Genomic DNA, 15,064 nt, shown 5'->3' with positions numbered 1-15,064 from the left:
GTGACCTGACTTACACGTTTTCAAAGGATCACTTCTGGTTGCTGTGTTGAGAAGAAATCTGTAAGAGGCCAAGACCAGAAGCGGGAACATAAGATAGGGGGCTATTACAATAATCTTTGGGAAAGACAGCAACTTGGACCAGGGTGGGAGCAGTGTTGATGGTGAGAACTAGTTGGAATAAAGCCAGTGGAGTTTGCTGATAGATTGGGTGTGGAGAATGAACGGAAGAGTCAAGGTGGACTCCAGGTCTTTGGCCTTAGCAAAGATAAGGATGTGATTGCTATTTCATGAATGGCGGAGACTGTGGGAAGAATAGGATTTGTAGGAAGATTTCAGAAGCTGACTTTTGAGCATGTTACATTTTTTATGTGAAGGAGAATAGAGATGAGTATTTGGTATCCATGTGTAGGATGGTATAGAAGACCATGAGACCAGGTGAGATCATCAAGATCTGAGAATAAAGAAGTGGCCCAAATAACGAGCCTTGGCTCATTCCATTTTTGAGGGGTTGAGAAACCAGCAAGAGACCAAAGGTGCAGCCATTGTGGTGGGTGAGTTGTCAGTGTGGTCTCCTAGAAGCCAAGAGAAGAAGGTTCTTCAGGTGGGTGGAGGGATCAACTGTATCAGATGTTGCTGATAAGGCAGGTAAAACAGACAGAGAAGCGAGCATTGGACTTAGGGATATGGAGGCTATTGGTGGCCTTGACAAGTGGGTTTTGGTGAAGTGGTAGGAATGAAAGCCTGATTGGAGTGGGTTTGAGAGAAATCAGGAGTTGAGGAGTTGGAGACAGCAAATAAAACTCCTCTAAAAGGAAGGGAGTGCAGAGAAAAGGTATAGTATGTGGAAGGGAAGATGGAGTCAGCGGACCGTGGTTTTTAGAAGATGGAAGAAATTAAAGCTTAGCTGCATGCTAATAGGAATGTGCCAGTGGAGAGGAGAAAATAAATGGCATGGAAGAAAAGGGAGGAAGAGCTTACTCATTCCTTCTGTAGGCACGGGAGGATGAGATTCAGTGTGCAGCTTGAGGACCTGGCTCTAGATGGAACAGCAGAAGGGATGACAAAGTCTATGGGCACAGAAGCAATAGGTGGGCAGGTGACTGACAGCAGAGAGCTTGTGGAAGTTCTTTTTGTCGACCAGAAAGGAAGCAAGGTCATTACTGAGAGTGAAAAAGGAAGAGGAGGCCTTGAAGGTGTGAGGAGAGAGCGGAGAGTAGATGTGGGAGGGACACGTGGTTAAGATGTTGAGCAGTATGAAAGGCCCACCTGAAGTGAGTGGTCACGATTTCAAAGTAAGCCCGGAGGGCGTGCACGGTTGGTCAGTTGATTGACTGGTTGTCTCCAGCCGTGCTCAGCTGCAGGAGTCCAGGCACAAATTAGGTGAATGATAGTTCAGACTGAGGTTATGTCACATGGGTTAGTGGCAGAGAGAGGGGTGCAAGGGATTTAAGGTGCGGGTGGGGGAGAGATTATAGTGATAGACCATGAAACATAAACTGGGTGTGGAAGAAGTGAAGTGAAGGTTGAGGGACGGTGAGAAAGTAGTTGGATCATCAAATTGCAGGTCCTGTTTGGGTTGAAGGATTGCTGGAATTGGGTGATGGAGGCAGTGAACGTGAAAGAACGGAAGTGGTGTTTGGAGGGTAGCATGTTTGAAATTGAGAGTGTGAGGTTGTGGTTATTGGTATTGACAAGGTCTAGAGCAGCCTGTCCTATACAAGTGCAGTGCAAGCCTCATACGGAACAAGTGTTCTAGAAGCTTTGAAAGTAAAAATAAATGGATGACATTAATTTTAATTCATTTTATGCATCCCAATATATCTAAAAATATTATTTCAACAAATAACACAAAAATCATTGAGATAGTTTACTTTTTGTATTAAGTACAGGGTGGGGCAAAAGTAGGTTTACAGTTGTTCATATGGAAAATAACACAATAATTAATAAATAATACAAGAATAGTCTCTTTTTCACATACTCACAACTATAAACCTACTTTTGCCCCACCCTGTATAAAATACAACGTACAGGAGAAATTTTTTCTGATTTTACTGAGCCACATTTCAAGTGCTCAATAGCCACTTGCGCCTAGTGGCTACTGTACAGCTCAGAGCGTATGAGCCTGAGATGTGTTCTAGTTTTTAACAAAGTCTGAGCCTTTTTGTGTGTTGGGCGCCTTAAATGCGACACCTCTGTTTTTCTCAGCAGAGAGACAGAAAACACACTTCTTGCTTGTCCTGGGGCTTTTACTTTTTTTTGTCTTGGTGCTTCATGTAACCTCCACATGAAGGTAGACTTTAGAGTTTGGAGGTAAGAATTTCCTAGAAGAGAATAGAAGAATCCAGGTCTGTGTATACAATTTTTTTTATAAGTATATTCATCAAAATCCAATGGTTCACCTGGCAGGGAATAGTACTAATTGAAGGTGAACTATAATATCACACTGGACTAGACTAAGATACAGAATTCCAGCTTGTCGGCATATTTTGAAAGCAACAGGTTCTACCTCCTGAGTATCACTGGTGACTCATCCTTGTCCTCTTCCTTCTAACGGAAGGTGGTGCAGGGCAGTGGTGACAAGTGTTGTGTTTGGATTTGGGAAAGCCGGTATTTTAATCACATCTCTGCCACTTGCTGACTGTGACCAGCAGTCTCTCTAAGCCCCAGTGCCCTCACCTGTGAAGTGCCTTCTAGGGTAATTGTGAGGTGCACTAGAGCACTTGGTGGGTAGGAAGGTCTCAGCGAGTGATGTCTTCAGCCTCTCCCTAACCCTCTTCTACGTCATTACCAAAGGTACGTTTCCCAAGACGTACCTTTGACCGTGGGAGTCTCGCATTTGAGCGCTCTGGCATCCCCACCCTGCAGAAACTCTTTAGGATCCTTTGTGATCTGGCCACTGGCTCCTCTTCAGTCCTGATCTCTCAGGCCTCCCCTGAAATGGGCACTTGATGGCCAGGTAAACGGAACTGCGTGCCTGGGTGTTTGCTTTGCCCTCTGCCCTGTTGAGACCCAGTTCAAATGTCACTTCTGAATTTGTCCTGCCGCCTCTTACCCCAGACACTCCCTTCCCTGGGTCGCACAGTAACCTGTGTTATATTTTCCTCTGTTTTAGGGCTTATCACATTAGTCTCTCTGTTTCCCCTGCTGGACTGTGAATTCAGAGATCGTTGATTCATACCCGAATCCCCCGTACCTAATGTGTTATTTTTTGAAGAATTGTGAATTGCCTACCACAGGCTTAAAGAGCAAATTATTTTATACTGTGAATAAGGGGGGAAATCAGTTACATATACAGTCTGTTTCCTTTTTCTGGAGTGCATGTGTGTCTGCCTGTCTGACGTCTGATACCCCAACTGCCATGCCCACCTCCAGCCTGGAAAGCTCCTTGCCCTTCAAGCCGCAGCGTAAATCTTCCCGGGAGCCTTAACTGGCTCTTGTAGAACTGGGCAGGTGTCTTTGGCATTTCCCCAGTACCTCATATGTAGGCCTTTGGCAGGGCCTAGGGCCTTCCCCACTAAGTTACAATCAGCAGTTGAAAGTTCCTGTCTCCTCCCAGAGACCACGGACACCACGATGGCAGGACCCCGGTCCTTGCCTGGAAGCACGCCTGGCCCTTGTGCATTGCTGTCTCACTGTGAAGGTGGCATACGTTCTGCATAAAGGAACTTCTAAGTAGAGATTTTTAAAAATAGATATGCTGATGAAGTAAATGAGTTCTCGTCACTCTGTGTTTCCTTTATCCAGGTCCTTGTCACGTCAGTAGCTTTGTAATCTTGTCATCGTCCCAAAAGAAGGTCAAAGGAAAAGTGGCAGAAATACTCAGATTTGTATTTTAACCTTGGTGGGGTTTTTGAGTTTTGCGTTTTGTTTTTTGCTAGACTTAGGTTAGGATGTATCTGTTTTGCAGATTTTTTTTTTTTTTACAGAAATATGCCTGTTACCTAGGACAATAGGTGTTTATTTGTATTGCTGACATTGTTACAGGTGTTCCCCTTCCGGCCCCCTTCGTTATGTATCTTTTTGAAACTCTATTTAAACTTGACCTTTGAATTCTTGTTCTTTAGCTTGGGATGCAGTCATGTCAGCCAGACTTCTCCGGGCCCTGGCCGGGTCTCGCTGTGTCTTATCAAAAGCCCGCCAGTGCCAAAGAGCCATCCATCGCACGGGAAAACCGCTCAAGGGATCTGAGAGTGCGGCACGTGGCACCTTGACGAGAAGCCGAAACCTGGATCTGTTCTTTCCCGACACAGCCGCCGCCGGTGGTCGGACCGAGTCCCAGATTCTGGAAAGGAACCGGAACATACCAGGCACAAACATGTTCTCTGCACTAAACACTGCACGCTGCCAGGAGGGGCGAGCGCACCTTCCGTCCGGGAAGTCGGGTGCCCACTGGAAGGCGACTCACAGACCAGCTCTGTTAGGTCGCCAGTGGTTTAGAAGAATACTAGAGAGGCATTACTCCTCTGCATCCACGGAAACAGTTGTTTCTAAACAAGACTTTCCGCAAATCAAGAGACCACTGAAAGCATCGAGGACCAGGCAGCCGTCCAGGACCAACCTTCCTGTTCTGTCCCTGAACGAGGTAAAAACGTGCGGCGGGGGCCCTTCGGTTCCGTAGTGACCATCCACTCCTAAGCGACAGGTCGCACGCAGCCCCACCACAAGTGTGAGGGAGCTAGCAACCAGCTCCACAGCGCTTTCTTCCACATCTCGAGGCCACATAGTGAAACTTGGTCTGTCCAAAGGGAATCAAAATCTTAAAGAATTTGTGATACTTATAAAGACAGAATATAGGCAATTAAATGTGAAAATATAGTTTATAGAAGCGTTCGTTATTGGCCCAAGGAAACTTTGAAAAGGAAGGCTAGTATTAAATCCAGTCTAGGAGTGGTACTATAAAAAAAGCACCCACTTGAAAAAAAAATCAAGCTGTAGGAATTCTTTATTGAATTGATGATAATTTTTTTCATAGCTGTGCAGACAGGTAAACCTTTATTAGTCCATGGCGACAGCATGGGAAGAGAGATGAAATGGCGTGTCACGGCTGAATCCAAAGACATGGACGGTTTTTTGTTTTTTTTTTTAAGATTTTATTTATGTATTTTTAGAGAGAGGGGAAGGGAGAGAAAAAGAGGGAGAGAAATGTCAATGTGTGGTTGCCTCTTGCATGCCCCCAACTGGGCACCAGGCCTTCAACCCAGGTATGTGCCCTGACTGGGAATCAAACCGGCGACCCGTTGGTTCTCAGGCCCATGCTCAATCCACTGAGCCACACCAGCCAGGGCAGCAGGGGAAGGTTTTTGCTTTTTTACTCTTTGAAGGTTGAAGGAGGTATTTTCATTCACTTTTACAAAGTATATGGGAATTTGTCAGCTATAATCATATTTCCCCTCTAAGTGATAAATATTTAGGGTCAGGGTCAAGCCCTTTGTTAACTTTCTTATCTTGCATTATACCTAGAACTGTGCCTTATACTTAGTGTTTATTAAGTTGGAAAGGATGGGAAAGAAGCAAAGGGATTTTTATGTCTGTGCACCTCAACATGTAAAATAGGAATGTAGAGCCCTGGCTGGTGTGGCTCAGCGGATTGAGTGCCAGCCTGCGAAGCACAGGGTCGCTGGTTCAATTCAGAATCAGGGCACATGCCTGGGTTGCGGACTAGGTCCCCAGAAGGGGGCGCATGAGAGGCAACCACACAGTGATGTTTTCCTTCCTCCCCCTCTAAAGATAAATAAATAAAATCTTTTTAAAAAATTAAAAATAGTAATGTAGAATATTTAAAACTTGATCAGGCCTGCTCCATCTGTCAGAAAACAGGTAGCACGTGTGCGTCTGTCTGAAAATCTCAATTCTGAGTAGGCCCTAAGCATGTTTAATCTTGTTGTATTTTTTTACTTCCTTTGAAAAAGATGTGCACACCATCATTAGTTATCTTCAGGCTATGAAGTTAGGCACCGATGAATGATTTTTTATTTTGGATTCTAGGTTTATTTAAATTTGTGCATGGTTTCTCTGAACCCAGGATATAAAGGAGAGGTGAGGTGTGTATGCACTGCTCTCACCATTTCTTCCTCCTAGCTCCTGATTTTTTTATTGTATTGTTTAGATTTGTGATAGTCCGGGAAATTCATTATCTAAGTGACTGAGATGAAATTACACGTAAAAACCTGAATTCATAGCACATACAGAAAGAGGAAGATCAATTCCCTGCCCTCTTTTGTTGTATCTAGCAGCACAGCGCAGAACCAAGTTGCTTACAAAGATGCCGATGAGGACAAAGATGTCACCCTTTTTTGTGGTTGTCAGTTGTAAACTATCAAAAAGGCATTATTTCCCTGGGCTGTTCTTACACTTGGAAGCAATCTTCCTCAATTCCATTTTTATTTTTCTTTTAAGTTTTTTTTTATGCTTCCAGGAAAGGATTTGAAGTAGATTTTCAAAATTTAATACAGTTTCAAATGAGATCATAAAAGCATTACATTTACAATAGAGCAAACTGTTGACATGAACAGAGAAATATGTGTTATCGAGCACCTGGTATGAATAACTCATTCCGTTGAACGTGGAGTTCTGAGAAGCCCAATGATTAAAGAAAGGAGGAAGTCCTCCTGGGTTATGTATTTCTTGTTGCCTGGTGGGGCGGGGGGAGAAGGAAAACATAAAAATGTCTTACAAGAAATAACTTCCTCCATCACAAAATTTAAGGAGTCATTTATATCCTGGGTCCTTTATATAAGAGAGATTATGTAACATAATAGATGTGACTTCAGTTGGAGTTTTGCAAAAAAACAGAAAAAAATATGATGTCTCTCTAAAAGCCCAGGAAAATATTAGACAAACTTACATTTCCGAAAGCCTTTCTGAAGTGATCTGAAATAATACAATATTGGAACATTCCTTTCTGGTGCTCTTTCTTCGCATAGGTGAACACAGTCTTGAGGTGTGACTAGGTGTGACTCTCTCCCTGGGGCTGAAGACTACCCCCAATGGAGGGCCACTCCGTCTCTGTGAGGGCGGCACGGGGCTGGCGAATCCTTTGTGACACGGTAGCCCTTTCTGCCCCCTGGATTGCCTCTGGACTGAGACAGGGAGGGACCGTCCTTTGGACCAGAAAGGGGGCGTGGCTTGTCTCGTTCCCCACGAGTGCTCCTGAGCCGGCCCCCTTTCCTCTGCCACACAGCACGCACTCAGAAGTGGCGGGGTGAGGTCGGGCACCCTCTCTGTCAGATGCAGCTCCACCTGGTCCTGTTGGCAGAGATCACAGCCCACTGAGAGATTCAAACCCCCTTGCACTGGCTCATAACTCATCCCAGCGATGCCCTTGCGGCCGGGCACGCCCTGTCCCTCGGGAGTAGAATGCCGGAGCGTGCAGAGCACTGCTCTGAGCCGCCCAAGCCCAGCATGAGCGGGGACTGCTGGGACCCCCAAGGTGGGTTTCCCCATGAACCCCCAGTGTGTGGTAAATTTAACCAGTGCGTTGTGGATTTTTTATTAATGCAACAGAAAAGAAAGTACGGGAATGCCTTACAAACGGTTAAGGCAAAAAACATTGGGGAAGCTTTTTGTCAGTTCTTGGTGTGTATGCATATATGCATATGTGCACTGTGTATGCGAAGTGATTTCTCACCGTAAGTTGCAGTCAGAAAGCTTAAAACTAAAGCATTGCACCAGTAACATAAAACGTATCTATGTTAATGACATTCACCTACAATGTGTATGTAACAGGAAAAGCATGCACTTCTCCCATTGTAACATACAAGCAACATTGCTGTAATGCAGTAACGTTCTTCAGTCATAGAATGTGAGAAAAATGAACTTTCCTCTTTGTGAGAAGGCTTCCTTCAGCATGTGTGGTGCTGTAAAACAAGAATCATACATAGATTTCTAGCCCCATCTGCTGGAACATGCTTTCGCTGACCAGGGGGTGCGGGGGCGGGGGGGAACACACACTGAAAACGCTGTGGTTTTCTTGGCTTTGGGTTGTTTTGTTTTAACATTTTAAAATAGAAAGGCCTAAATTCAGTTCTAAAGTCCAGTGACTATTTTTGGCTGCTTTGGCACATTTATTTAAGAATAAATTGTTGACCCCATTTTAAAACTTTAAATTTGTGCTATGTGTGTATATGCATAAAGTGCTCAATAGGTAGTAATTTACTATAAAAAGTTAAGAAAGACATGTATGAAAATGAAAATCTCATAAAGTTGCAACACCTTTAACTAATAGGGGGAAAATGCAAAAACAAGACCCTCCATTGTCCTCTTTTCCTTTGCTAAATGGATTTAAATACAGTCTTGAAATTTAAAAGCAAAAGAAATAAAACTATAAAATAGATATGTCTTCCAAGTCTAACTGAAAAGCTCTGTGAGTCCTTTGTTAATCGAAGAAGCCATAACTTACACAGAGACTCGGGATGCGGAAAGCAGTGTGGTAGGCCACACACGCCATGTGACATTGGCCAGAACTTTGAGCCAGACTAAATAGGACATGGTGAGAGAAGAAAATGTGACAATCTTGAGAAAATCTGCAAAGAAGATCTTTGGAACGGCTAGGCGAAAAACAGATTGTGTTTTAAAACTTATTTATAATCTGACTGTTTGGAGCTCAGAATACATTTTCTCATGGAAATGACGATGAAATGCTTTGCCTTGCCCCATTTTCGAGAGTGCACAATAGCATAAATTTTCAGCACAGATGGGCCTGGTCAGTGTCAAGGGCGGGGGCGGCGGGGTGAAGCAGGTGAGACAGTAGGGAGTGGGCAGAACCGTGTGGGCTGGAGAACCCAGGCCCCTTCCTCAACCCTGGTCTGTTTTCCCCTTGATCGAAAGATGGCGGAGACCTGGGTTTTGTGTGAAATTGTTCTTTATTGTTGATAGTTAATTCACATCTTAAAAGCACTATGTGAGTCACCTCAAGGTGGGTAGCCCTCTGGCAGCAAGCTTACAGTTCCGATTCTAGAGACAGTCAGGCTCTGCCATTTCAGTTGTTGGGAAAAGATCCCCCAATGATGGCTCCTGACCTCCTTCCTTGCCCGCTGCCTTCTCTGTCTCCTGCTCTTCCCACTGCAGCCCGAACAAACAAAGCGTGTCGGCTTTGTCAGTCACCGAGGTCATTCTCACGTCCAGCCTCGTGCACTGTGCTTCTGCTTAGCAAGCCTCAGGAAGTTTGGCCTTCAAGAGGAGGCCCGGCCTACTGTGGCCGTCCTTACCTGGTCTGACGCCTCTTAAGAGGATTCCTTTCTGTCAGCAGCTTAATCTCATTTCCTGTCAGCTCTTTTTAACTTGATGGACCCTTAGAAGAACAAATAGTACCAGCAGTTCTAAACCCTAAGTGCATAACTAAGGGACCCTGAGGCTCCAGTAAGTATGCTTTGCTGTGTGGGTCCATATGATCGTTTTTTACCCTCCTGTGTGACCGTGGGTATCGGCTTTGCTGGAAAAAGAGGGCAATACGTCGATTCATGCTCACCGTGAACAGCAGCTTCAGCTTTGTGTGGCTTTTAATTGTTTAACTGAATTAAAATCATTTTGCTTATGAGTAGATATTTGATCACTTTTAGGTTTTTCAGTTTGTGAGTATCCTCAGGTCCTCTGTGAATACCTGTGCTACTTTTGGAACTGCACATTTGAACTATGTAACAGATTGAAGAAAAGGCAAAGGAGGGTTAGGCCATTTCTTGAGAAAGGGCCCAGAGTTAAGTTTCAAAAGTGGAAGGAAACAAGGACTTACTATACTACTCTCCTTGAATTTCATACCAGGAATGGACCAGACAGGGAAGGGATTCAGGAGCGGAGATGAGTGAATCCCAGGAGTAAATTTTGATTTAGTGACTCACAAATCTCTTTTGACCAGTGATGGGCCAAAGCCCCCGTAAATATCAAAAGAATAGAACCAGTAACGCTCTGATCAACAGATATGAAACACAAAATTATGAACTTGTGAATATTCAGGTGTATGTTCCTTAACAGACTTTTTAACCCCCGTAAACGTTGATGGTTTAATAACTATAATCTAAGAAATGTTAAACACCGTGCCAGTCACAGCTCAAAGCCATTGTCATCAATCAGTTCGTTTAAACTTACAGCAACCCTTTGAAGTGGGCATTATTGTTATTCTGATATTCTTAAACCAATCCGTGCATGAACTTTTTTTAGTGCCTGTGCCAACAGCTTTTGAATTTTATTGACCACATCCAAAGTGAGAAATATATTTTATGTTACATGCCCCTGGTGACCATATATACATACTTACACATATCTAAGTGACAGAAAAAAGTCATAAAATAAAATTTATCATTACTATGAATGATATACTCTAGTATTTTTTTTTTAAGCTCGTTTAGGCCACTAAACTGACGCAGGACTCAGTGATGGGTTATGACTTACAGTTTGACACAAACACCGCACTGGGACGTATTCCTAAACCGTGAATGTTCACACATGCACACAGACGAGACTCAGTGCAGGAACTGAAGCGCTAACGAGACCTGGATGCAGTCTCAGATCAACACGCTTTTTGTTTAATATCAGCCAGTAAAAGTTTGGTAATTCCTTTGTAGGTTTAGAGTAATCTCTGCTTTTACGGTACAAGGGCAACAACAAGCTATTAGGTGACCTTAAATAATAATGTTGCTTTGGAAAATCAGGGGTGGAGAAACTTTTTTTTTTTAAAGATTATTTATTTATTTTTTAGAGAGGGAAGGGGGAGAGAGAGCAAGAGAGAGAGAGAAAGAGAGAGAGAGAAACATCTATGTGCAGTTGCTGGGGGTCATGGCCTGCAACCCAGGCATATGCCCTGACTGGGAATCGAACCTGCGACACTTTGGTTCGCAGCCCGCGCTCAATCCACTAAGCCACGCCAGCCAGGGCGAGACTTTTTAAACAACATTTCATCCAGGCACCTATATAATGCTTTCATCCACTATATCTTTTGCTCAGTCGGTGCTTGAAACACTAGCAGGTGGGGAGCAGCTTTCCTTCCAGCATAACCTATTTGGTCTTTTTGGCCAGCAGGAGCAGATTCTTTTATAGGTTCAGCTGCAGTCTATCTCCCTGATGCTACTTTCTTCTCATCCTTAATATACCTCTTCTATGAGCCTTTGAAATGTCTGAAAAAATACTAGCTTTGCCAAACGGAGCCCTGTGAGGTGACGGCAACCGTTGCAGACACTTCAGCCACTCGCTAACCTGTGTCATGCTAATCTCGCCGAAACAGGACCTGATGCACTGCACGGCGTTTGCAACTGCGGACGAGTATCACCTCGGCACTCTTTCTCAAGACCTGACCTCTCACGGATACGTTGAAGTGACGAGCTTGCCTAGAGGTACATCTTCTTGAACCTGGGGCCAAGTATGTTAAAGTGCATTCGAAAATAATTTCCCTATGATACTGTTTGAAATATGCATTTGCTTACATTTCATTTTCTATTTAAGGGATTGCATGATAAAAGTGGTGTTGAGCTTCTTTGTACAAATGATGTACAAAGATACAAAATTTAAAAAAAATTACAAAGAACTTAGTTCTCAGATTGAAATCAGTAAGATCCATTAAGCTGCATAGCATCACTAGTACATACTCGGGATGGTCAAAGGCTGTGACACTTGGTTTCTGGTCTCATTAAAAAGTTGTCTTAGTGTTACTGAAGAACCAAAAAGTTGATAGAAATGTTGGGGAGAGCCTTTTAAGAAAAATTTACGAGTACAATCCAGTACTTTAAGAAGATTAATTAAAAGATAAACACACTATTAAAATGAACTTAACTGAGATTAGAATAGCATCAGGAAGGATTCTTGAGAAAATAGCCTATATTATATTAAAAAATAAGTAACTCGGAACACTTTGGAAATCATGAAGTTACCTCAAAGTAGCAAAAGCAGTAGGTTGAAAGCCTTCCTGCTACAGAGAAAATTCTTAAAAGCCATTGACCCCAGAAGAAATCATTGAAATGTCATGATGCCTTTTCAGCCTTGATGATCTGAACAGACTCTTTGCTCTATTTGATGGCGAAAACAGACAAAATTGACTTAGAAAAACAGAGCTGTGTCTGGGGCCCCTAAGATAGAAAACTGTCCTTGGCAGTTGGGCAGGGTGGCCTGCGCACTGCACAGGTGGGGGCTTTGTGGACCATTCTCACTGCTGAGTCTTCCATTTCCATTTATGGTGCTCTTGCCTACATAGGTGAACGTTACCTTCTGTAGGACTTAGGGAAGTTTGAGTTCCACCAGAAAAGGTAGTTTAGGATTTAGTCTTAATCTGCATCCCCCAGCCTCTACCAAGAATTCTGACATTTTGAGGATCCTAATCTTAGGTTAAGAAATTATATATACTTTTTCATAAACAGAAGAAAGTACAACCATAGAGCATCCAGACAAAGAGATCAAAAAAACTACGCCACTGAATTCCACAGAATTCCTACCATAGAGGTTCACCCTACAAAGACAGCTAGCAAAGTGGAACATCAGAAAGTGCAGAAACAAAAAGAGTCACCTAAAATGGGAAGACAGCAAAATCCCTGCAATCAAAAGGAAGGGAAGACTCCCCACTAAAAGAGCTAAGTGGAAAGCAGGTAAGCAAACTATCAGATATAGAATTCAAAATAATGGTTATAAGGATGCCCAAGGAACTGAGTGAGAACTACAACAGTATGAAAAAGAAAATAGAAACTCTAAACAAAAACCAGGAAGAAATGAAAAACATAATTTCTGAAATAAAAAAAATATAGTAAAAGGAGTTACAAGCAGGCTGGATGTAACAGAAGACCGAATTAGTGAGCTGGAAGACAAAGTAGAAAGAAACACCCACGTAGAACACCTGTATGAAAATAGACTCAAAAAATATTAACATAGCTTAAGGGAACTCCACGATAACATGAAACGCAACAACATTCGAATCATAGGAATACGGGAAGGAGAAGCAAAGAAACAAGGGATAGAAACTCGGTTTGAAAAAATAGTGACAGAAAACTTTCCAAGCCTAGAGAGGGGAAAAAAAATGCAGTTCAGGAAGCACAGAGGGTCCCAGTGAAGATGAACCCAAAGAAGCCTACTCCAAGGCATACCATAATTAAAATGCCAAGTTTTAAAAACAAAGAGAATCTTAAAGGCAGCAAGGGAGAAACCAGAAGTAACATACAAACGAGCTCCCATAAGGCTAGCATAGCTGATTTCTCAACAGCAGCATTCAAGTCCAGGAGAGAATGGCAACAGATATTCCAAGTAATGAAAAACAAAGGCCTGCAACCGAGACTGTTCTACCCAGCGAGGCTCCCCATTGAAATGGAAGGCGAAGTAAGGAGCTTCCTGGACAAAAGGTGGCTGAAAAAATATACCTCCATCAAACCAGCTCTCTAAGATGTGCTAAAGGGACTACTATAAGAAGAAGAAGGGAAAGAGTGAGAGAGAGAGGAACGCAGGTAAAAAGGGGGGGAAATGAATAAATACTTATCAGTAATAACCTTAGAAGTTAATGGATTAAATGCTCCAATCAAAAAAACATAGGGTAGCTGAATAAATAAGAAAACATGACCCACACATAATCTGCCTACAAGAGACCAACCTCAGAACAAAAGACCTATACAGACCGAAAGTGAAGTGTTGGAAAAAAATATTCCAAGCACATGGACAGGGAAAAAAAGCTGGGGTAGCAACACTCATCTCAGACAAAACAGACTTCAAAACCAGGGCCGTAGAGAGAAACCCAGAGGGCACTTTGTAATACTCAAGAAAAGAATCCATCAAGAAGACATAAACATTATAAACATTCATGCACCCATCATAGGAGGATCCAAGTCTATACGGAAAATCATGGAGGACTTCAAGGAAGATATAGACTACAACACACTTATACTAAGGGATTTTAACACCACACTGTCAAAACTGGATAGATCTTCCAAACAAGGAGGAAGGATATCCTCCAAGGATATCGTGGAACTGAATGACGCATTAGATCAAATGGACTTAACAGATACATAGAGAGAGATCCTTCCATCCCAAAGAAGCAAAGTACACATTCTTTTCAAATGCACATGGAACATTTTCAAAGATAGACCCCATGATAGTACACAAAACAAACCTCAACAAATTCAAGAAAACTGAAGTCATGTCAAGCATTTTCTCTGACCACAAGGGACTGACGCTAGAAATCAACCTCAAGGGAAAAACTCAAAAACATTCAAACTCATGGAGATCGAATAGCTTGCTATGAAACAATGAATGAGTCAATAATGAGATCAAGGAAGAAATCAAAAAGTCTCTGAAAACTAATGAAAATGAACACACAACAGTCCAAAACTTATGGGACACAGCAAAGGCCGCCCTGAGAGGGAAGTTCATAGCAATACAGGCCTGCCTAAAAAAGATAAGAAACATTTCAAATAAACAACCTAATCCTACAACCACAAGAACTGGAGGAACAAGAACAAACAAAGCCCAGAGTGAGTAGAAGGAAAGAAATAACCAAGATCAGAGCAGAATTAAATGACATAGAGACTAAAACAACAATCCAAAGGATGAGTGAATTCAGGAGCTGATTCTTTGAAAAGATAAATAAAATTGACAAGCCTTTAAGCAGATTTATCAAGGAAAAAAGAGGACCCAAATAAACAAAATCAGGAATTAAAGAGGAGAAATTACAACCAATAACACAGCGATACAAAGGATTGTAAGAAATTACTATGAACAACTGTATGCCAAGAGATTTGAAAACCAGGGTGAAACGGACATATATCTAGAAAAATAAAACCTCCCAAAACTGAACAAAGAAGAAGCAGAAAGTCTGAACAGACTAATAATAGCTGATAAAATCGAAGCAGTAATCAAAAAACTCCCAGCACACAAAAGCCTTAGACCAGATGGTTTCACAGGAGAATTTTACAAATTCTCCTTTACAAAACATTTAAGGAAGAGCTAACCGTTATCCTTCTCAGACTATTAAAAAAAAATCCAAGAACAGGGAAGACTCCCAAACTCTTTTTATGAAGTCAGCATCACCCTAATTCCAAAACCAGATAAAGACACAACAAAGAAGGAGAAGCTATTGACCAATATCACTGCTGAACATAGATGCCAA

General features: G+C 42.5%; 1 protein-coding gene across 3 annotated transcripts in view; it reads left to right on the top strand.

Annotated features, from left to right (window-relative positions):
- Positions 1-15,064, top strand: part of RMND1 (required for meiotic nuclear division 1 homolog) — a 43,192-nt gene that overhangs the window by 1,716 nt on the left and 26,412 nt on the right. For all 3 annotated transcript variants that reach the window (XM_028510837.2, XM_036024898.1, XM_028510836.2), the window contains exons 2-3: positions 4,065-4,582; positions 11,213-11,321. In XM_028510837.2, coding sequence (XP_028366638.1) covers positions 4,079-4,582; positions 11,213-11,321 — 613 coding nt within the window. In that variant the 5' untranslated portion in view covers positions 4,065-4,078. The remainder of the gene's footprint in view (positions 1-4,064; positions 4,583-11,212; positions 11,322-15,064) is intronic.

The sequence above is a fragment of the Phyllostomus discolor genome, chromosome 4 (genome assembly GCF_004126475.2).
Source record: "Phyllostomus discolor isolate MPI-MPIP mPhyDis1 chromosome 4, mPhyDis1.pri.v3, whole genome shotgun sequence".
In the NCBI taxonomy this organism is placed as follows: Eukaryota; Metazoa; Chordata; class Mammalia; order Chiroptera; family Phyllostomidae; genus Phyllostomus; species Phyllostomus discolor.
The sequence above is the reverse complement of the archived record's forward strand: the minus strand, read 5'-3'. Positions and strand labels throughout refer to the sequence as shown.